At 35.7% G+C, this 24,489-nt stretch overlaps 1 protein-coding gene across 1 annotated transcript; it reads right to left on the bottom strand.

Annotated features, from left to right (window-relative positions):
• Window positions 1-1,487: 1,487 nt before the first annotated feature.
• Window positions 1,488-22,922, bottom strand: LOC127159050 (uncharacterized). Its single transcript, XM_051101997.1, has 34 exons — window positions 22,167-22,922; window positions 21,809-21,981; window positions 20,710-20,884; window positions 20,522-20,605; window positions 18,512-18,710; window positions 18,214-18,233; window positions 17,770-17,862; window positions 17,357-17,476; window positions 17,105-17,238; window positions 15,415-15,471; window positions 15,280-15,328; window positions 14,987-15,202; window positions 14,767-14,906; window positions 14,615-14,683; window positions 12,329-12,456; window positions 12,128-12,236; window positions 11,862-11,936; window positions 11,551-11,694; window positions 11,276-11,351; window positions 9,945-10,112; window positions 9,712-9,851; window positions 9,570-9,638; window positions 8,694-8,821; window positions 8,501-8,609; window positions 8,222-8,296; window positions 7,905-8,048; window positions 7,631-7,706; window positions 6,526-6,595; window positions 6,123-6,340; window positions 5,754-6,010; window positions 3,206-3,322; window positions 2,787-2,934; window positions 2,434-2,472; window positions 1,488-2,344 (listed from the first exon to the last, which is right to left on the bottom strand). The coding sequence occupies exons 2-34, from the start codon at window positions 21,971-21,973 to the stop codon at window positions 2,070-2,072; spliced, it is 4,086 nt and encodes a 1,361-aa protein (XP_050957954.1). The 5' UTR covers window positions 21,974-21,981; window positions 22,167-22,922; the 3' UTR covers window positions 1,488-2,069.
• Window positions 22,923-24,489: the final 1,567 nt, after the last annotated feature.

The raw sequence follows: 24,489 nt of genomic DNA, 5'->3' as shown, positions 1-24,489 counted from the left end.
AGGACAGTCCCAACATTACCATAGCAAGTTTGGAGTCTCTAACTCAAACTCTCTAGCGCCACCACTTGTCCAAACTTTCAAAAGATTTATGCTAATAACGTTTGAACCGTAAGCCACACAACAAAAATTCTTTTTTCCTCTGATTCCTTGGCTTATGCCGAGTCGAATGGACACCAAAATTCAAAAATCGTAAGGTTTAGTTTTTTCGCTATTCTCAATTGTTCGTAAAACCTACTTTTTCGAACTCCTCCTAGACCGTTAGTCGGATTTTCACCAAATTTGACTCGGATCATCTTCAGACCATGCTGACAAAAAGTTATAGATTTTGTGTCGATATTTGAAACCGTTTTCATTTAACGCATCAACGAATTTACTGGAAAGATGCCAAAGCGTACCTGAAGCTGTATCTCTGCAAAGCTTTGAGATATTTGCACCAAATTTTGTATGTGGCATTATCACCTCACAGTGATTACATTACATTAATTTGGTAACAGCGCCACCTATTGGTCAGGAGTAATAAACCATTCATTAGCTATGAATGATAAAAAGGACAAAAATGCTAATAACTGTAGATAGCATTAGCCTATTGTAATGAGATTAGTCTCAAAATATTCCTTGGGTCATGCTGAAAACATAGATACCAATTATGACACAGTTGGTCAATCTTCATGTCCGCCATTTTGGTTTATGTTGAAAACCTACTTTTTCGAACTAGTCCTAGACCGTTCGTCCGATTTTCACCAAAATCGAGTCAGATCATCTTCAGACTGTGCTGACAAAAAGTTATGGATTTCATGTTGATAGATGAAACCGTTTTCGTACAGCGCCTCTACAAATTTTAGGCTTGATGCCAAAATGACTCTGAGGTTTTATCTCTGCAAAGTTTTGACATAAAGACACCAAACTTTGTGTGTGCCTTTGTCACCTCACACTAAACACACCACATAGATTTGATAACAGCGCCACCTGTTGGTCAAACGTAATAAGCCATTCAATCATATCAGTAGGTGTTCTACATCATTTTTCTGTAATTTTGACTAAAATCATTTTAACATTGCTTCCCTTTACTTATTGTTGCAGTTGATCTGCTGTTCCTGACATCCTTAGCTCCTCATTTTCCCCTTTGAGTGCTTGGCCCCATAATTGCTGCTTGCAGCTATATATATTTTATTTTTTTTTGTAGAAAGAAGAAATTTTACAGTGAATTTGTTATAGGAGCCGCTCTCTTTGCTGCCACACATTTACAAAATGTTTTTTTTTTATTAATTATCAATGTCATGTGTCTTAATGGCTGAGACTCATTTGACATACTTTATGTTATGTCGAGAGGACAGTGAATTTGACAAATCAAATTTGCATGAGGAAATGAACGTGCAATATGAGTTTATAGTGTGTCAATGTGAGAACATGATTTGAGATCCATTTCCTCATGCTCCTATTAAAAAAGAGAGAGCTGTACTTCTTATGATGAACTTTTTCTTTGTTTGTTTTATTCAACTGCTAAAAATGTAAAACACAAAAGAAAAATATGACCCATGTGTTTCTTCCACACAGCAACTCTTAAAAAATTACAAATTAAAAACATCTTTTATAGCAACTCATATTGTCATACAGTAACAGCACCATACATATTTCATATTAAACAAATCCATAAGCATATTGCTGTACACTAACATATACAATGAGGATTCAAATTAAACCTAAAATGTGGATATACAGTTTCAGAATTTTGAAAACAAACATTAAAGCATAAAATTAATGAAGAAATGTTTTAGATTCTGCATTCTTACATTAAACAGGCAAAATCAGCACACGTTGAAACTGATGCTCAGATGTTCTTGCTTTCACTGAAGCACAAGATGCTGTTTGGTTCATTCTCAGATTATGCTGAAGAACATGATTATAAGGTTTGACACAAACTTGAAGGATTCATATGAGAAATATTATTTATAAATCTACAAAATTCATAAAATAAGTACCTGGATCTCTCTTACATACATATGAAGCTGCCATTTATGTCTCAAACTGACTGAAGTTTCTCTCTAATGTTTTCTCAGCATTACTGTGGTCTACTGGTCTACAAAATACAGTTCATTTACTAGATGAGGTTCGTTCTCCTTCAGTAATCTGTAGAATTCTGCTTTTACAGAATCTCCTCCAGAGTTAAGAGCATCCCACAAGAGTCTCATTCTTTCTTGAGGTGTTACTACAGCACGAACTTTACTGTAAATTTCATTTGTAATCATGTTTTTGGCCATCAGACCATCAGCAATCTCCATCGCTGATGAAACTCTCCGAATGAGGCGAGGCATGTAACGCAATATATTGTTCACAAATTCAGATTCTGATTAAAACAAACAAAAAAGATTTAACTTTTCAGAAAGTTTTGAGTGTAAAAGAAAGAATGATCAACTACTGCAGCTGAGTTTGTACCTGTGAGCCTTCTGCGAGCTGGGAGTTTTACCTCTTGGCCTGACGTTACAAACAAAATAAAAATAAAAAAAAAAAACCTTATCCAATTAGGTACTGATAAACAGGATAAAGACTTCATAGATCACAATATTCTGTTTAGTTTAAGCCACTTGTCACAAATTCGTTTATCTGTAAGGAGTAATGTGTCTAAAGCAAAAACTTACATATAATCATGTAATATGGGTTAAATCCATTTTTGATCACTTCTATTATTTGTTTTTTATTTCATGACTGGTGTTATAATTACACCCAACGTCATATCCATGATATTAATTCTAGCACTGCTAGCAACAATTATTTGTGTCATTCATTACCTGTGAGAAGGATTCGTCTGGGAGGCCACACTTCCCTTCTTTCAGTGTTGTCAATAAGACTTAGCTTGACCTCCATTTTTCTGACATTCACAAACACTTCAAATGTGGGATGATAGTTTGGACCAAAATTAAACTTAAACACCTCAGTCTGAAAAAAGAAAAAGACTATAAAGGTGATTCTTGGGCAGAAAAAAACTAAAAGACATGATAAATCAGCATGAATCTTCACGCTAAAATCACTAATGTTATACCTATTATTACTAGTACTATTATTATTATTTTATTATGAAATCAGAAATTAATTTTCTCCTTAATTTTAATTTTTTGGGTGAATAAACTCTTTAATTAGAATAGAATATATTTTAGAGAATTTTGCAACTGAATATAATGAATAATGTTTAAATTAAATATGATGTTACCTCTGGCTGCACTGTAAATCTCTTTGGTTGACAACACAGACGGTATTCTGTTCCCGGGATGAGACAACAGTTTGAACTGGTTTCAATATACCTATTCTCTGCGTGCTGGTCCTTGACCTTAAGAAAAGGTTAGGGTTAGGAATAGGCCAGCCAGAGTTCAGGTTAAAAAAAAAAAAAAAAATGGTCCCTTCCAACATAATGAGATGGTGGCTCCTCAAATAATTCCTAAACAGTAGGGGTGTGACGAGACACTTATCCCACGAGATGAGACACAAGACTGGGTTTACGAGAACGAAATGAGATTTTTTAACTTTTTTTTAGATTTTTAGATTTTTTAAAGAAATCCTTAGTGATGAAATATATAGGGAAAATAGTCTTTTATTCAACTGAAAAAGACAAAATGCAAAAAAATGTAGGTGCATTTTGAACTTTATGAAATTAAACTTCCATTTTAATAAATTATATGGAGTAATAAAATACATTTAAACAAGAGCTTCACGATTCTGGATAAAATGAGAATCCAAGTTGTTTTTTTTTTTTTTAATAAATTGAAGACCATGATTCGCTCCCGATTCTGGAGAAAACAGATTAGAAAACTAAACAAAATAACGTAATTTACTAGTGGTTTTGACAAACTGTTTATTGCTTAAGTCTTTTAAAAACATATCTATTTAAACAAACAAATAAACAAACAAACAAAAAAAAAAAAAAAAAAAACATTCAATGAAGGAGTCAGTGTCTCACTTCATTAAGTCTTATTTGACTATTGAAATCCCCTGAATGAATGATTCAATGACATACTTTTTTTAAGCGGGCAGTTGTTGCCACCTCCTGGCGGAAGAGGATAAGCATTACTATACATACAAGTGTTAAGATACTTTCGTTTTGATCGCTACTGTAGACAATAAGTGTTTATTCCCAAACTATAAACTTTTATCCCAGTACTTCTATTATTTAAATGTCTGTAACACAGAAATACTAAAATGTGGTTGAAAAGACTGTTTGTGTTGCTCGTTCTGATTCATTAACATGGGCAGCGACTACACCTGCTTCTCACGCTCCACTGACACTCGCGATGTGAAACTTAGTCTATAGTCTATAGCATCTATAGTCTGCCTCAACCCAGATTCCACTCCACAATATATGTTTGATCATGCTCATTTCATAAAATGGCTTAATTATTACAGAGAAGAAGAAAGTCAACAGTTGTTTCTAAACCATTAGGGATAATCACATCCTGAGCAAATGGTGACCCATTGTAGCATGGAACCGGCTGTGGGACACTGAGAACCATCTCAGACAAAGAGGTGTCAGAACTTGATTAACATACAGACCACAGCTGTTACAACAGGAGCAACCTAATTTACATTAAAGGTAGTAAACGTTAACGGTATAAAAGTTTTGAGCTTAGGATGTTCTGGGTTCATTCCGACTCTGTTGAACCCAAGGTACAACATGTACTTTGCCACTGCTATGCTGCAATAAACATCTTCATCGAGATCTTCTACGTCCTCTTCACTTTTTCTTACAGTGTCATATTTAATGATTATTACATCTGTCACTGAATTACACATGGAATGATAATTTAGTGGACTCCTGCATTTAAATGCAGCTGTCACATCTGAAAATGTATAGTGTATCTGGCCACTGGTCCTCTTAGCAACATGAAAACTAAAGCCTTTATTCATTGATTATTTCCCTTGTATAATCACTGAAGCTGTCAGTCTTTTCATCACAAACTCATAACCCTGCTTTAAATCTTGGGAAAAGGAATGTTTTACACCTGTAATTTAGAAGCAGAACTGTTTAGAACTGTTTTTTAAACAGGGTTATGAACCCTGCTCCAGAGAAGGGTTAGTGCCACTTTCACATTGTTAACTGTTTTAGAATGTTATGACTAGACGCCTACCAACCAATCATGTGCCTCATATTCACATGCTTCGGACAGTCACAGAAACACCAATTAAAGAGCTGTTTCACCATTTGAGGTGAAACACATGAATTTGAGTAAAATTGGAATAACCTTTTCAGTCTGAAAAGTCAATTCTGGAAATAGTACAGCCTGCAATATGAGGATGTGTAATGCTGGTGTCTTGATGTAAACAGGTTATGTGCTGTGTGCATCCAATCAATGACACTGACATCACAAATACTTGAATATTAATGTTAACCCAAGGTAATTTACGAGCATTGTGAAACGTTAAGCAAAGTTTGTGATAGCACGCAATGGCACAGTGAGACCAGCTATGTTGTTATTTTTATTGCGCCAAGCTCCCTGTCTGTGTAATTTATAAATGCAATCAGATGACTGAGTTGTTTTAGCTCATACCCAAAAAGTGGCAATTTTAACAAGCTATATATAAAAAATATATATATATATATATATATATATATATATATATATATGTTGGGTATTTGAGCTAAAAATTCACATACACACTCTGGGGACATCAGGGACTTGTTTTATATCTTGTAAAAATAGGCATAATAGGTCACCTTTAAATTTTCAGTATTATATTATCATTTAAACAAAAAAAAATATGAATACCTCTGTCACTGGAACATTGTTTGGGAGCAAATGGACATCCAGTATGTTTTCTCTCTGTCCCTCAGTTATTGGTCGCAGAAAGACAAGTACTTGGGCAGTGACAGGGGAAGGAGGAAAGATCATCCTTTTTATGAGCCCAAAGAGAGAGAGATCTTCGATGTCAATCATCACATGAGCTTCAGTCACTTTCAGAGGATTCATTATTGCTACGTTACCACCAGTCAAATGTGCTACAGTTAAACAATCCATGTCTTCCTCTGTAAAACACATTAAAAAATTATAATTATATTTTATTATTTCATACACTGATTGTATATTAATTTTCCAACAACGCTGATAATTTAAACCCATTTAGTAAGTAGAAATTACCAGAGAATATTTCACAGTGTGGAAGGTGCAGTCCTGAGATTGAACCATCAGAACAGTCAATGTCGTACAAGGGCCCTGCAGGCTCCATATTGCCCAAACCATCTAACCAACGAGGATCCCATGAGACAGTTTTATACAGCACCTCTCCTTCACCCTCCATCACAAACACAAGGCTGGTCAGACTGCAACGAAACTGACCGGCACATGGACACACAAACCTAGAGGACAGAGCGTTTTCATGTTATTAAATAATAATGGCCTGCATCTTTTACTATGTGACAACACAGGGTTTGGATCAGGGTTTTAGTAAAACAAACTAAATAAACTAAATCTTTCAACTGTCCAGAAACAGGAAAAGAGGAAGTTGACACACATTTAAAAAAAAAAAAAAAGTGTTCAATACCTGTATACATTTTTGTGTTTGTCCTTATTATTTCCCTTTCGTACTATAGGTGTGAATACTTCTGCATTTTCTGAGGACTGAAGTAAAGAAAAACAAAACACTGGCACCTAAAGTTTTCAAACAGGGTCCAAAATGATCACACACTACAGCACAGATTAAGAGTAAAAACTGGCTTTGGTAAATACAATGCAATACAGTAAATAAACAAAACAAACAAACAAAAAAAAAGTACAGCATCTAGGACGGCTAAAGTTTTCTCCATGAGATTATTGCGATGTCAGCTTTCTAAGATCATATAAAAGCCAAATAGCATTTTAATGGTTATGAATAAAGTAATCTTTGATTAATCAATAACACTCGGCAGCCATGATTTTTTTTTTTGTTTTATCTTGTGAGCTTTATCATCATAAAATTATATACTGGGGTATAATTTTGTGTGCTAGAAAGGACCATGCATGGTTGCTTAAAGCACGTAATGTACATTGTGTTTGAGTGATTCACACAAGGCTTCAATATATGAGGGTAAATATATAAAGATAATATAGAAATATATAAAATTATAATTTCTCCTACATTTCCAGATAGAAGCAGGCCCGGATCCACAATCAAATCACTGAGGGTACACTAATCTTCATGTACATCTATTTTGACATATTTTTTCCCTGTCCATTGTTACTATCATTATCGTTGCACATCCGCATATAAATTCATATGTGGATGTCACGTTAAAAATGGAAACAATCATTTTTGTGATTTTTAATGAAATATGAGTTTTGAACAATCAATATTAGTTTATGTATACTTATTCTATTCATCAGTCCGATTTTCATTTCTGGATTAAAAAATGAAAAATGAATGGACACAAAAGTACACAGACCCTTCTTGCATTGGAAACATGGAATTATCCAAAAAAAAAAAAAAAAAAAAAAAGTTGTAAAGTCATGTATTGCATCCATCCATTCTCCAAACCGCTCGTCCTTTGAAGGACTGCAAATTAAAATATTTATACATCTTGCATACATTATAATGAAATCTATTGAATATTCAAAGCTACCCAGATCTCAACTGTATCTTTGAAAGACTTCTAAAAGCTGTTATAGGATACTGATACTGAAGATTTTCTGGAACTCTTCCTCAAACATTTTCTTCAGCCTGGCACCCATTTGGCCAAACTCATTGTCCTTTAAAGAGCAAGAGAACCAAAATATAAAAATAAGATTAATTAAGTTAATCATCTAAACATTAATCATCAAAAACGTCCAAGAAATGTGTCCATGTATAAGACATTGCAAAACAACTTTTTAAACAACATTTTAACAAGCTCTTGATTTGTTTTTTGGTGATTTATTAATCATGTAACATGTTTCAGTGAATCTTACCCTATTGAATATTCTGCAGTTGCTGAAAATGAGCTGAAAGTCAGAGACGAACGCTCCTACCGTCCGATATGCACCACTTTCCAACTTCTGCTTTATTCTGTCCAGCCACATTGGCTGAGTTATGAACTCAGAGTATCTGGGCACCTGAAAGTCATTTTATTTCTGGTTTAATCATTATAAATTTCAAGTCATATTTTTCATCACTTTTATTCTATTTATAAACTATTTTACATTAAACTAAGACATACAAAAGAGTAAAATTCTGAAGTTGGGTCACATGTAAAAAAAACAGCAAGAAGAAAAAAGGACAATCTCACTGTTTTGCGTGGATCCTTAACAAACACCTTCTGGGTGTCCTCTCTGTACACACATAACAGTAGGTACTGGCAGTGCTAAAGATGACAAACAACACACATATTCACAGTCAGGCCCATAAATAATGTTCTGTTTCTAAACCTGCTAAGCAGCCTATGTAGGCAGCAATTTAAGACATTAAATGCTGTCACAAAATGCGAGCACCTTAAATGTTTGTGGTTATCTTCTATATTAAGGTGCTGATTTTGTGTGTGTGTGTGTGTGTGTGAGTGTTTGTTTACCAATCTGTATTGAGACACTGGGGCATTGAAAGCTTCTTGTTTAGACATGTTATTGAAGATAGTTACTTGCTGACTCTTTCTTAACACACAATATGTACAAATCCATTCCCTACAAGCAAACACACAGAATGATCATACAGCAAACTTTCTGATTTAATGATTGAATGATTTCTGTTCTGTTTGTCTCACTCACTCAGGTAAGTCTCCGTCTGCAGCTGGAAGGTGACAGTGCGCATGAAAAGCTCGTGGACACTTGTCACAACACACGAGATTGTCCTCAGAGCGACACACGTAACACTCGTCATCATTGTTCTGGGCCATCTAGTCAGAGGACAACGACATGACACAACATAACTTTTTATCATCATCACAGAAATAAGCTCAAATGCATTTTATTCTTCTATCTTACAATCTTGTTTTGATATATAGAAATCTAACCATGTCTAATGTCTAAGTTTTATTTCACTTCAAAAGGAAAAGAAATACATTTTGCATCAAGGAAATTAAGCTTATTGTAGGTCCAAGATATTTTACATTTATTTTGACATTATTTTCATAACCATAGAGGGAACGGAAGAAAGAAACTCATCAATACAGGTTTAGAACAAGTGGGCTGTGAATTTTTGGGTGGACTATCCCTTTCAACTATTATTTTAAGCACATTTCTTCCCAAATCTCATCATATAATATTCTTAATAGGTTTTAGATTGTTATCACTGTAATGTAGATTTTTTTTTACTGCATTCCATTTTTTTTTCTTTTACTTACATGAATACAAACTGATTACGATTCACATTCAAATAATGAAAAGGAGTTGTTTTTGTGCATATTGTAATGAAATTGCCAAATATTTGGTTAACTGTCATGAAACTAATGTCACAATGCAAAATATAATAATTATACTAAAATATGCTTAGTCTTCCAGTAGAAAAAGTCAAATAAAAAAAAAGACACTAAAAAAATAAAATGATCATGTACACAGTAATGTAGAGATTTAAAAGACTTTAATTTAAGTTAATATCCTAAATTAGTTTTATGATTAAATATGTCAGGCAGAGATGTTTCTTACCACATCTTCCTCTTGCGTACTGCATTTTACACATTCACACTTATGGGAATGGATGCGCAGGATTTCTTTCTAGCAATTACAAACAAACAAACAAATAAATAAATAATCATACTTTTTAAGTTCTATCTCTCCCATTTGTTACCTTGAGTAAAAAGTTGAGCGTTTTTCCGTGGCACAGTATATCTTTCCTCCAGTTTCCATTAGTGAGAGTCGGTTCCTGCTTTACAAATTCCTCCGGAGTGAACCATCTTTCCTCCGTACGTATGCACTTCCCACGACTCCCTGCAACACAACATAAACATAAACACTTCCCACTCAAACCTTTAACACACAAAACAAACGGAGTTCTGCACACAAATCAGTGCGATAGCGTACCTGACCTAAACCTGTATTTGTACAGAGTCCCAGTAAGTGAAACACAGGTGACTGGCATGTCTTCTTCTTCCTCCTCTTCTTCCTCAACTCTCCCTCTAAACTCTGTTCCTCCTCCTCTCCCTTCTTCAGGATCTTCAGGATCACTTTCCTCCACCAAACCTTTTTTTTCTTGAGAAATAAAACACATTACCTTTTCATTTTTTGTGAATTTTTTAGTAAGTTCGCTGTGTTTTTTCAGTTTCATTTATTTATGTATTTTTTTAAATAGTTTTATTAAAGGAATAAAAGCATCAGAATAATTCATATGACTCTAGTCTATCAGTTAAAGTCTTGTGAAGTGTAAAGCTGTGCGTGTAAAAACCAAATCCATCTAATTAAGACATTTTAAATTCAAACTGTTACTTCCAGGTAAAAGTCCCGTATCCTATTTTTTCCAGTAAAAAAAGTCATCTTGCCTGAATCAGGAGAAAAATATGCACAGATCAAGCGTTGATTAAATATGGATTATTATGATGTTTTTATCAGCTGTTTGGACTCTCATTCTCTCTGTCTGAATTCTAAATTTCTTTAATTCACTGCGATTAACGGTGTACCAGCTCTAATGCCATGGCAAAAGTTTGAGCAAAGCATGCTAACGGTTCTGTTGTTGACTGCACAGATGATGTGATTTCTTTCCCAGCTGTTTACCTTCACAGACATAACTGACTGTTTTTGTAACTTGTGCGTTTTTAACATAAACCTGTGCGTATTTGATGGTTTAAGCACAATAAGACATGAAAGAGAACTTAGTTTAGCAGTCACATGCAGTGTAACAGCCGCTTTCTGTGCGTGTGCTTTGGGTGTGTGTGCTCAGAAAATTATATATCAAGTTTAAATGAATATGGTTTTAGATACATGATTTTAGCACAATAGACATGATAATCAAAACCAAACAGAAGCTTTTGGAGTATCTGAGTTACGAGCTGTAAAGGGACACAGCCCTATTCTAAAAGGGGTGCAGGGAGCAGCAGTTCGTTTGCATGTTTCCTGTTTCATTTGTGGGTTAAAAAACTAAAAAAAAAAAAAAAAAAAAAAAAAAAAAATCAGTGGATCAAAAGTGCACAGACCCTCGCTGCATTGGAAAGATGGAATTACAAAAAATATGTACAGTGTTAAATAGCAACTAAGACATGTATTGCATCCATCCATTCTCCAAACCGCTTGTCCTTTACAGGACTGCAAAATTAAAAATTGTATACATATTGTATACATCATAATGAAATCTAATAAATATTCAAAGCTACCCAGATCTCTACTGTATCTTTAAAAGACTAGTAAAAGTTATTGTGTACTGATACTGAAGATTTTCTGGAACTCTTCCTCGAACATTTCCTTCAGCCTGGCTCCCATTCGGACAGACTCATTGTCCTTTAAAGAGCAAGAGGAAAAAAAATCTGTCAAAAATCAAATGTCCTCATGTAAAGTTAATCATCTCAGCAATAATCATCAATAATGCCCAAGATATGTGTCCACATATTAGACATTGCAAAACAACTTCATTTTAACAAGCTCTTGATCTGTTTTTTGGTGATTTATTTATCATGTGACGTGTTTCAGTGAATCTTACCTTACTGAATGTGCTGCAGTTGCTGAAAATGAGCTGAAAGTCAGAGACGAACGCTCCTACCGTCTGATACTCTTTACTTTCCAACTTCTGCTTTATTCTGTCCAGCCACATTGGCTGAGTTATGAACTCAGAGTATCTGGGCACCTGAAAGTCATTTTATTTCTTTTTTTTTAATGCATTATAAATTTCAAGTCATATTTTAATCACTTTTATTCTGTTTATAAACTATTTTAAATAAGGCATGAAAAGAACAAAATTCTGAAGTTGGGTCACATGTAAAAAACCGCAAGAAGAAAAAAGGACCGTCTCACTGTTTTGCGTGGATCCTCAACAAACACCTTCTGGATGTCCTCTCTGTACACACGTAACAGTAGGTAGTGGCAGTGCTAAAGATGACAAACAACACACATATCCACAGTCAGGCCCATAAATAATTATTCTGTTTCTAATCCTTCTTAGCAGCCTGTGTAGGCAGTACTTTAAGGCAATGAGGGATGTTACAAAATGTGAGCACCTCAAATGTTTCTGTTTATCTTCAAAGAATTATGGTGCTGAATGTGTGTGTGTCTGTGTTTACCAGTCTGTTTTGAGACACTGGGGCATCAAAAGCCTCTTGTTTAGACATGTTAGTTGAGTCACGCGATTTTTGACTGTCTTTTAACGCACAAAAGGTACAAATCCATTCCCTACAAGCAAATATACACATATACAACATGAATGTACAGCACACTTTCTGATTTAATGATTTAATGATTTCTGTTCTGTTTGTCTCACTCACTCAGGTAAGTCTCCGTCTGCAGCTGGTAGGTGACAGTGTGAATGAAAAGCTCGTGGACACTCGTCACAACACACAAGGTTTCCCTCAGTGCGACACACATAACAATCGTCATCATTGTTCTGGGCCATCTAGTCAGAGGACAACGACATGACACAACATAACTTTTTATCAACACAGAAATAAATTCTAATGTATACTGATTGTCTATCTTACAATCTTGTTTTGATATATATGTAACCAACTCAATATTACATATCTATATTGAGATTTTCTTTATTGTTTGTGTTATTTCCATTCATGCTGAATGTATAAAGTTTGATATTGTATTGTGATTTGTACATTGTGAAAAGTACGTTTGTGTGAGGTCTAATATCTGGAACCAGTGAAAGCTGTCTCCAAGTTTGACTGACGGTCTACACTGGCCAATCAGCATCTAGCACAAGGTGGGCGGGAGGAAGACGAAGACGGGAATTAGGCTGTTGCGTATTCGCTCACAGAGGGGGAGAAAACTTATAACTGTAAACCAATTTAAGTTTACTTAAATTACAGTTTAATAACGTTTAGCGAGGCTAACGTAATTCTGACTGCTTAAGTTATTTGTTTTGCGTTGTGGACCAGAGTCGTGCTGATTTCAGTTCACTGGATGGATTGATCTCACTCTAGCAGTGGCCCTGAAATTGTTCGGGTGACGGCTGTCGATTGATTGCTGGACTACAGCAACGCATTCTCAAGTTTTCTTGTGGAGCTGGTGAATCCCGCTTGCCTTAAACGTCGGCTGTCTACCCCGAGTGTCATCATGGCAAGGATGTTTCTTCAGGGGGATTTCCGATGTCCGATGTACGATGTCGCGTGATGTTGTGAGTAATGTGATTACACTCATCTGTTGAACTTCGTCTCCACGTCTGTGCACCAACGGTAACAGGCCCCAACGAATGACATTTTAGGCACGTGCATAACTGGGTGTGTTTATTTGAAAATGTGAATTCTCTCTTTGAGTTTACTGTAGGTTTGAATCGTTCTAAAGAACCGAACGACAGGTTGATTCATGATTCAAATGTGACGTTCTCCTTTTTGTCCGGTTAATTATTTTACGACTCATAATTGGTATTACTTCTTAATTTGTGGTGAATTCCAAATTAGGGAATTTTCAGGAGGTACATCATAAATGTACAAAGGGGTGATAAGTATACAGTAGATCATCTGAAGCCTTGTCTTTCTACATTGAGATATAAAGCCTTGATACACCTGAGTTAGAGACACACACACCACATTTAAATAAGTTGGGTAAGCGATCTTTATTTTGCATAAAACCACCAGAGAAGGAGTTGGTGTTTGTTTATTGAAAACCTTTAGTTTATTTTAAGAACTGTAAATAAATACTTGACCTTAAACAAAAGTATATTTTCTGGTGTTTATTTATACTTTACAGTATAAGTGTTGGATTGGAGGCACCGCTTTAGTTATTTCAGATATTTTTGTTTTGTTGCCTAATAGCAGCCATACTTGAAAATCCAGTATATTTCCCTATCTAAGAGCTGGGATACCAGGTTCCTGGGCGCCATCTAAACTCCATAGGTGCTAATAAGAGGGTTACATATAGGAATCTAATCACAAGTCATATTTCACACTTAATATTTGTAAAGGGAAAAAAAATTGTAGGTCCAAGATTTTTTTGTTGTATTATTTTGACATTATTTTCATAACCATAAAGGGAACAGAAGAAAGAAACTCATCAATACAGGTTTAGAACAAGTGGAGCGTGAGTAAATGATGACAGAATTTTTGAGTGGACTTTCCCTTTCAACTATTTAAGGCATATTTCTTGCCGAATTCTCAGTACTGTTATTCCTAATATTCTCAATATGTTTTATATTACTATCCCTGTAATGTACTTTTTTTTAATGCATTCTGTTTTTTTTTTTTTCAATCAGAATAAATGCAAAAAAATATTATAATGTTATTAAAATATTATAATATTACAATTCACATTAAAATTATGAAAAGGAGTTGTTTTTGTAGATACGATAATGAAATTGCCAAAAACTCTTGGTTAACTTTCATAAAACTAATGTCACAATGCAAAAAAATAATAATTATATTAAAAATAGGCTGAGTTTTCTTTAAGCAGAAAAAGTGAAATGTGAAAAATAAAGACAATGTAAAAAATAAATGAAATATGATCACAAACACGTGACACATTTAAAATACTGTTAAGAATTAAAGTTAATATCTTATTTTTATGATGACTGCTTATGATTAAATATGTCAGGCAGAGATGTTTCTTACCACGTCTTCCTCTTGCGTACTGCATTTTGTACATTCACACCGAAGGGAATGGGTGTGCAGGATTTTTTTCTAAAAATGAGAAACAAATCAACAAATAAATAAATAAATAAATAACTGCTCATGCTTTCTGTATGCGCTCTCCCATTTGATACCTTGAGTAAAAAATAGAGTGTTTTTCCATGGCACAGTATATCTTTCTTCCAGTGTCCATCAGTGAGAGTCTGTTCCTGCTTTACAAATTCCTCTGGAGTAAACCATCTTTCCTCAGTACGTATACACTTCCCACATTTTCCTGCAACACAACATAAACATAAACACTTCCCACAGACAAAACAAACTGAGTTCTGCACACAAATCAATGTAATAACGTACCTGACGCAAACCTGTATTTGTACAGAGTCCCAGTAAGTGAAACACAGGTGACTGGTAAAGAGGGAGCCTGGAAAACAGACAGATCTGCCATGTCTTCTTCTTCTTCCTCCTCTTCCTCAACTCTCCCTCTAAACTCTGTTCCTCTTCCTCTCCCTCCCTTTTCCTGGACATCTTCTGGATCACTTTCCTCCACCAAACCGAAGTTTATTTTTGAGTCTTTAGAAATAAACACAGTACTGCATTCAGACAGACAGCAGAGGGCACATGAATGAGCGAGGATGATGAGTACTCACCTTTACTGGATCTCTTATTTGGGCTTACATGAAACAGCTCATCCGTGTTCTGCAGGAAGGAACACAGACACCTAATGAATGTCAAATGAAAAACAGAGGAAAATCAAAACCTGATATTGCACAGAGACAAAGTACTTTTTGGACACATGTTGTCTTTCTTCTCTTCCTCTGTTGACACTGAAGACGGCCCTCCTGAAAAAATGAGAAAGGAAGTGATGACACATGTAATGAGGTTTCTGCTGTATTTAATATAACTAAATTTTTTACCTAAATTTTTAACTTAAAGGGTTGGTACTAGGGTTGGTTACTGACACAAATTTCACGTTTCAGTTAGATTTCTTTTCACAAGGTTACAATTTGATTCCGATTTCGATTCAATATTGATAATTTTGGATATATAACAGTTAAAGTCAAATTTTCTTGAAGGAAAAGAAAAATCTCTCAACTAATGCTGTAAATTGTACATGAGAGTCAGCTGGTACTACATTATAATATTGTGGGTTAAAATGAACTGATCTGTATACAAACACTTAAATTACACTAATTTTATTTTTTATAGTAATAAACTTATAATAATAACTTTACAATTACATAATTATATTTCTACTCTAATTCGTTTTTTGAACAAACATTTAAATGGTGGCTGTCATACAAATTTGACAGATTTATTCAAATAAAGTAGCCCTAAAATTCAAATCAAGAAATCGATATTTTTTATGCAGTCCTAGCTGACACAAAACCATGTTTCACGTTGCAGCCTTATGTTAAACTGCTTTAAATTATTTTTTTCCACATCAATATAAACTCCATATACCATAATGACAAAGAACAAACAGGTTTGTACAGTTATAAGAAATAAAAATATTAAATTATTCCATTGCATAAGTATTCATACTCTTTTCTGGGACACTTGAAATTTAGCTTAGGAGCACTCATGTCGCTGGTAGATTGATGACAGATCATAATGAGTATGATTTGGAAAAGCACACCCCTCTCAGAAAAGGTCTAAGAGCTGACAATGCATATCAGAGCAAAAACCAAGCCTTGAGGTCAAAATAAGTACCTGTAGAGTTCAGAAACAGGCTTGCGTCAAGGGGAAGAGTTCAGAAAAAAAATGCTGCTGCATTGAAGATTCACAGAAGCATGTAGCTTCCATTATCCATAATGGAAGGCGCTTGGAACAACAAGGACTCTTCCTAAAGCTGACCAAACTGACCAACTGACGGAGAAGAGGCTTGGTTAGAGAGGTGTCCAAGAAGCTGATGGTCAGAGAAGAAGGAAAGCTCAACGCACCAAAATATTGAGATGAATGAAAACCCAGTCCAGAACATTCGAAACCTGGGCAGAAGGTTCACCTTCCAACAGGACAATGAACCTAAGTACACAGCAAGAGAGGCTTATAGACAACCCTGTGAACGTCCTAGAGTGTCCCACCCAGAGCCTTGGCTTGAACGCAATCAAATATTTCCTGGAGACACCTGAAATATCTGCCAGCCCCCATCCAAGCTGACAGAGCTTATGAGGTGAGGTGAAGAATGGCAGATAATTGCCAAATGCTGATGTGCAAAACTTGTGGCATCATAAAAAAGCCAAAAAGACTTGAGGCTGTAAAAGTGCTTCAGCTAATGACTTTGCAAAGTTGTCACAAATCTGTTTTCTTGCTTTGTCATTATGGAGTGTAAATTGATGTGGGGAAAAAGTAATGTAAAGCAGTTTAACATAATGCTGCAACATAAACCACGAAAAAAAATTAAGGGGTATGAATACTTTCGCAAGGTAAAGATCCCAATAATCCCAACAATCTGTAAGTGCTTGCATTATTTACTTGTATGTACTTCATAAGTGGTATGTTTTCATAGCGGATGCTGAATTTCCAGTTTTTAGACTTTTCCTTCCCCCCAAACTTCTCAAATTCACCTCCGGTGAACCACTTATCCTTGGAAAAAATACACTTCTCCCCTACAGGAGACAAGAATAGGATACATTCAGACCAAACAATCTGCCCATAAAAAGTATAATACATACATACTGTAATAAAACTAAGCGAAATGATAGCAAAAACTCAGTGATGGTGAACCTCTGGCCAGCTTGTCCCGATACAGAGTGCCTTCTTTATCCCCACAGGTTACAGGCAGCTGATTTTCATAATTAGCCCATGTCCAAATCTCCTGCTCATCTCCTTTCATCACAGGAGATGCTGAGAAAGAGAGTGAAGACGACACAGATCAGGTGAGAGGAAAAATACAGAAACAGGACATCAGGCACCAGGAAAAAGTGATATTGTTTAATACATTTTATATTATTTTAGTTTACTTTATTGCAAGTAGCAAAAATGTTTTTAATGGTTTAGTTTTAGTGTTATATAACTATAACCCTGAGGAGAACTAATGTGGTTCAGGGGAGAGTTTGTGGCCTGGTTTCATCTGACTGGATTTGAATCAGAGAAAAGATCAGGATCATCACAATCCTCACTTCTTCTATCATCTTTACCTCTCCTGCTTTTGTCACTCTTCTCTTTCTCTGCATTTCCTTCACTCTCCTCCTCATCTGTTGGTGTCTCAACATCGGGAGGTTTGTCATACACTGTAAAAAAAATAAAAAACACAATTTGTTGAGTCAGCTTAAAATAATTTGCTACCCTGCTGCCTTAATATTTTAAGTTTAGTCAACTCAAATAAGTTTAGTCAACTTGAAATGTTAAGTTGTACTAAGTAACAACTTAGATATTTCTGTTTGCTAAACTTAACAGATGGGTAAGTAACCCAGCTGCCTTAAAATTTTAAGTTGATTCAACTCAATGTGAAATGCCAAATCACTTAGTATAATTTAACATTTCAAGTTGAATAAACTTTTTTTGAGTTGACTGAACTTAAAATTTTAAGGCAGCCAGGTTACAAATTATTTTAAGTTGACTCAACAAATTGTTTTTTTTACAGTTTAGAGACTGAAAGTGCCTGAGACAAAAAAAATAATAAAGTAAAAAGATACTGTACATATATATGAACCCATTCTTGCTCTATCATAGCATAGTAACACAATGTGAGCTTCTAAATAACAAAACATAAAGCTGATAAGAATCAAAACTATTGACTGTCCATCAGACTGCTTCTGAGTTTTTTTTTTCTTTTGTTAAGGTTTAATTATTGCAAGTAACAAAACGTTTTTTTTTATGGATTAGTTTTAGTGTTATTTAACTATAACCCTGAAGAGAACTAGTAGTTCAGGGACTCACAGAATGAGGGTTTTTTGTCTGGTTTCTTCGGACTGGGTGTTAACACAGAGAAAAAAATCAGGATCACCACTATCCTCAATACATTTTCTTTTACTCTTTCTTGTCTTCTTCTTCCTCCCTTTCTTTTCTTTTCCTTCACTCTCTTCCTTCTTTGTCAGTGTCTCAACATCTGGGGGTTCCACACAGAGTTTGTTAGGGTCTGGGACAAAGAAAAGAATAAACAGATACAGTACATATATACGAACCCATTCTTGCTCTATCATAGCCTAGTATCACAGAGTGAGCCTCTAGATAGCGAAATAAAAAGCTGATAATAATTAAAACTACTGACAGTCCAGCAGACTGTTATTCTTTTCTTGTTTTAGTTTTAGTGTTATTAAACTGAGGAGAACTGCTGTAGTTCAGGGACTCACAGAATGATGTTTTTTTTTTTTTTTTTTTTTGCCTGGTTTCATCTGACTTCTCCTTTGCCAAGATAATCCATCCACCTCAGAGGTGTGGCATATCAAGATGCTGATTAGACCACATGATTATTGCACAGGTGTGTGCAATAATCTGCCTCACGCAGCGCAACACATCTCCTTCGCCTAGAGTTTATCAGGTTGTTGATTGTGACCTGTGGAATGTTGGTGCACTCCTCTTCAATGGCTGTCATATATGCCAATCCAGAGCATACCAAACATGCTCAATGGGTGACATGTTCGGTGAGTATGCTGGCCATACAAGAACTGGGATGTTTTCAGCTTCCAGGAATTGTGTATAGATCATTGCAACATGGGGCCGTGCATTATCATGCTGCAACATAAGGCGACGCTCTTGGATGAATGGCACAACAATGGGCCTCAGGATCTCGTCACGGTATCTCTGTGCATTCAAATGCCATCAATAAAATGCCCCTGTTCGTTGTCCATAACATACGCCTGCCCATACCATAACCCCACCACCACCATACGTAATTCATCCGTAAAGAGAACACTTCTCCAAAGTGCCAGACGCCATCGAATGTGAGTATTTGCCCACTCAAGTCGGTTACGATGACGAACTGCAGTCAGGTCGAGACCCCGATGAGGATGAAGAGCATGCAGATGAGCTTCCCTGAGACGGTTTATGACAGTTTGTGAAGAAATTCTTTGGTTATGCAAACCAACTCTTGCAGCAGCTGTCCGGGTGGCTGGTCTCAGATGATCTTGGAGGTGAAGATGCCGGATGTGGAAGTCCTGGGATGGTTTGGTTACACATGGTCTGCGGTTGTGAGGCCAGTTGGATGTACTTCCAAATTTTCTGAAACGCCTTTGGAGACGGCTAATGGTAGAGAAATGAACATTCAATTCATGGGCAACAGCTCTGGTGGACATTCCTGCAGTCAGCATGTCAATTGCATGCTCCCTCAAAACTTGCAACATCTGTGGCATTGTGCTGTGTGATAAAACTGCACATTTTAGAGTGTCCTTTTATTGTGGCCAGCCTAAGGCACACCTGTGCAATAATCATGCTGTCTAATCAGCATCTTGATATGTCACACCTGTGAGGTGGATGGATTATCTCGACAAAGGAGAAGTGCTCACTAACACAGATTTAGACAGATTTGTGAACAATATTTGAGAGAAATAGGCCTTTTGTGTACATAAACAAAAAAAGTCTTAAGATGTTTGAGTTCAGCTCATGAAAAATGGGGGCAAAAACAAAAGTGTTGCATTTATTATTTTGGTCAGTGTATGAACCCATTCCTGATCTATCAGAGCATAAGCATAACATGAGATGATAAAACTCTAGATAACAAAACATGACGCTGATAATAATCAAAACTATTGACCATCCAGGAGACAGCTTCTTTATAGTTAAGGTTTACTTTATTACAAGTAACATTTTTTTTTACTGGTACTCACAGAATAAGGGTTTTGTCTGGTTTCTTTAGACTGGGTGTGAAAGCAGAGAAAAGATCAGGATCATCATTATCCTCACTACTTCTATCATCTTTACTTCTCTTTCCTTTGTAGCTCTTCTCCTTACCTTTCTCTGCCCTTCCTTCTTTTTTCTCCTCCCATGTCGGTGTCTCAACACCTGGAGGTTCCTCGCAGAGTTTGTGCCTAGATACTGTACATACATATTGCTTTGCCGTTGCTTTATCATAGCTTAGTAACTCTGCGTGAGCCTCTAGATAACAAAAAATAAAGCTGATAATAATCAAAACTACTGACTGTCCAGCAGACTGTTTCTGAGCATGCGTAGTGTCGGGTACTGCTGCAGGATATGATCTTCAAACACACAGCGCCAGAACTGTTGAATGTCCTGAGGTCTAGTTTTCTCCAGCCAGTCCAAAACCTCATAGAAGGCCTGCTCCCTCTCCTTAGGAGTACGCATATTTTTCACATTCTACAGACAAAAACAGAGAGGAAGACATACAAGAAGATGGAAGTACTCTATGATCAGACGTCTTATGCCTAAATATGCAAAAGAATAAACTGACACACTTTGACATGAAACTTTTCTAAAAAGTATAGAGGCAGTACCATAGTAAAGTGATGGTAGCACATGGTATTACTATGGATAAATGCCCAAAAACAATATCATCAACCACACCAAAATTATCAGGGTATTACCATAGTATATGATCCAAAACATGGTTATTATTATGGTTCCCTGTTTAAAATAAATAAATAATAATAATAAAAAATAAATAAAACTATGTAACTGCCACAGTACATGCCCCAAAACATTGTACTATATGGTTGTATACCCAAAAATAATGCTATCATGGTACCATAATTTAAGAACTACATTTTCTTGTAAAAGCTCATGCATAATTTTTGTGCAGATATCGCAGTGACATAACAACACATCAATCAAAATTTGAACACAGACATGACAGATGTATGTGGGCTCAATAATAAACGTCATAAGATGTTCTAACAAACACCTTCTGGATTTACATATATGCATTTGTGAACAAAACCCTGCATTGTTGGCAGGTGCTGCATTTTTCTCTCTGTCTTGGTATTTACATGTTTTTATTACTCATATTCTTGTGCCTTATGTAAGCAATTCCCATGTGCAGCACTGTATTCCCAGTCTTCTGAAGCAGTACTTGGCAACAAGAGTTTCATGTCGATAAAAAAAAACAAAAACAAAAACATACTGCCTTGGTACATGCCTCCAATATATGTAAATACTAAGTTACTATGCCCATAAAACCAGGGTAGTGGAACCTTTTGTTTAGCGAGAGTTATTGCTAGTCAGATGGTCAAATGCACGGGGTGGGTGAGAAAGAGTGGGTATGTAAAGTTGGTGCGCTTCTACCTCAAAAAGTTTCTCCGGCACCAGGTCGTGGTCGCGCAGCTGAGTGAGGAGTCTGTGCGGTTGTTTTATACATGAAATCTCCGTCTTTTTCCGGTGGAAGAAAAACAGCAACTCTTCATTCGTATTAAAGTCTAACGGGTCCATTTGGCCGCTGACTCTAGGCATAGTGCGATCTACAGTGCGACATGTAATCATTTTAGCTATTTTACAACAGCATGTAGATTAGTACAATGTAACAGATACAGTTCTGTTCCAAATACATGATTATAAAGCAATGTCTCAGACTTGTACCAACTGAATAGGCCAAATGTTATGTATAAATGTTTTGCTTGCATATTTGATTCTTGCGTAACGTTACCTGTCACCGCCTGAGCTGTCTGGAAGAATTGTATATTTCTGTACTTGACACGGGGACTACAGAAACAGAAATTGTTGTTTCCAAAATTCCCGCCAGTATCTGACAACCCGGTTAAGTGAGAAGAATAGGGAAGTGGTGAAGACAACGTGAATGTTAACCCGTCACAGGGTTGGATTTCCGCCTACCGGATCTTTCGATCGGTTTCTTTCAAACATCAAGGCGCGTGTATTACGCACACCGTGTCGACGTTTTATTAGGATGTTAATCGTAATTTCATGTGTTCCAGTTCTGTTAGTCACACAGATGGGAATGCTTAAAGAGAAGGAGAATGTTTAAGTTTAACTTCCTGACTAAAGAGGTTTTATTTAAATTTATTATACTACGGTTTGATCAACCAGGTGTTGATAAAACTGCCACACAGCTTTAAAACAAGTTTTCTATTGCGTTTTATTAACATGTCTGCTGTACGGTTTTTAAGTTTTTTTTTTCTTCTGAAGTTATGTTTCCCTGTCAGTCAAATACCCACATTTAAACACTGTTCAACCAATTCATATAGATCCTATTCAAAAGAACGAACCCAACATCACCACAGTTGAACCGAGACCGAACACAGCTTCATGCAAACCTCACAACTAAACGTGAGTTTTCAGCAAATATTCATTGTTATAAATCCCGACTGATAAGCTTCCTAAAATGTTTTTTATGGGGTTTGTATTCATAGTTGCTCCTTTGTCCACCAGAGGGCGCAAATTGTCCAGAATGAAAATGTTGAAAATAAAATCATAACTCGCCTGTCCATGCAGCAGTACACAAGTTTGTTCAATTGCAGTGTAAAAATATTAAAGGAAAAAGAATATATGACTACAAAAAGTTACGTTTTTTAAAAGAAATACATTTACAGTAAAAAAAAAAAAAAAAAAAAAAAAAAAAAGGAATTGTTAAAATGAAGCTTTGAAAGAAAAGGTTAAGTAGTAAGTAAACTCGTAGTTAGATTCCTTTATTTTTCAGTCAGTTCTATTGGTTTAGCGTCTCTTTTATTTGATATTTCTTATATTGATAGTGTGAAACAATGTGCCATTAAATCAATAATGTGTTATTATCAGTGCATTTTATAATAACAGGTTATATGATTTAATACATTAAATCACAGGATATTATAATCTTAACATTAACAGGAGCTGTAAAATATACAGTCACCATTTTTTTAAATACAAAACCTCCAGTATTTTGTGGATAATCCTGTGGGGTGCCAGAGTTGCATCAAAAAGACTTATGGCATACAACCTTCCTTGCCCATCTCTCTTCATAGAACCCAAAATGGCTGTTTTGGAGAATAAAAAAAAAGAAAAGGAATAAAAAAGAAACAGGAAAAAGTAGCACATCTGAGTCACTGTCAGTCCCCCTGGAACTGTGTGTTGAAGAGATAGTTTACTCACTCTCATGTCGTTCCAAACCTACATGACTTCTTTCTTCTAACACAAAAGAAGTTGCTTTAATAAAGAACTCTCTGAAAAAGAGCACAATTACAAAAAGCTTAAAAATCTTTCTGTAGTCTGAAAATACCTCAGAAAATATGAACTCAAACAGTAACATATCACACGAATGCATCTGTCTCCACATCCTTCCTCTTTCTTCTTCTTCAATGTTAATTTAAGAACTACATTTTCTTGAAAAAGCTCACGTATACTTTTTGTGCAGATATCATTTCATTTTTATCAATGACATGACAACACAACACACCAATCAATATCTGAAAACAGACCTGACAGATGTATGTGGGCTCAATAATAAACGTCATAAGATGTTCTAACAAACACCTTCTGGATTTATGTATATGCATTTGTGAACAAAACCCTGCATTGTTGGCAGGTGCTGCATTTTTCTCTCTGTCTTGGTATTTACATGTTTTTATTACTCACGGTCCTGTGCCTTATGTAAGCAATTCCCATGTGCAGCACTGTATTCCCAGTCTTCTGAAGCAATACTTGGCAACAAGAGTTTCTTGCAAGATATCTTCTAGACATTACCACTATTAGTTCTCATCTGATCAAATGACACCTGAGAACCAAAAATACATTCCACTATCATTGAAGTCAAACATTTTTTGAACATACACTGTTTAAAGGTTTGGGTTTGTATTTAACAACTCATACATCAAGGTGTTTGGAACAACTTGAGAATGAGTAAATGATGACAGAATTCATTTTTGGGCAAACTATCCCTTTAAATGAACTGTCCCTTTAAATGCAAATATTAATTCCTCTGGTAACACTTCATAAGAACCAAACCAGAGACTTCAGGCGTCCTCTAAAGGAAGCATGAC

This window comes from Labeo rohita, chromosome 3 (genome assembly GCF_022985175.1).
Source record: "Labeo rohita strain BAU-BD-2019 chromosome 3, IGBB_LRoh.1.0, whole genome shotgun sequence".
In the NCBI taxonomy this organism is placed as follows: domain Eukaryota; kingdom Metazoa; phylum Chordata; class Actinopteri; order Cypriniformes; family Cyprinidae; genus Labeo; species Labeo rohita.
Note: the sequence above shows the minus strand (reverse complement) of the source record. Positions and strands in the feature narration are given on the sequence as shown.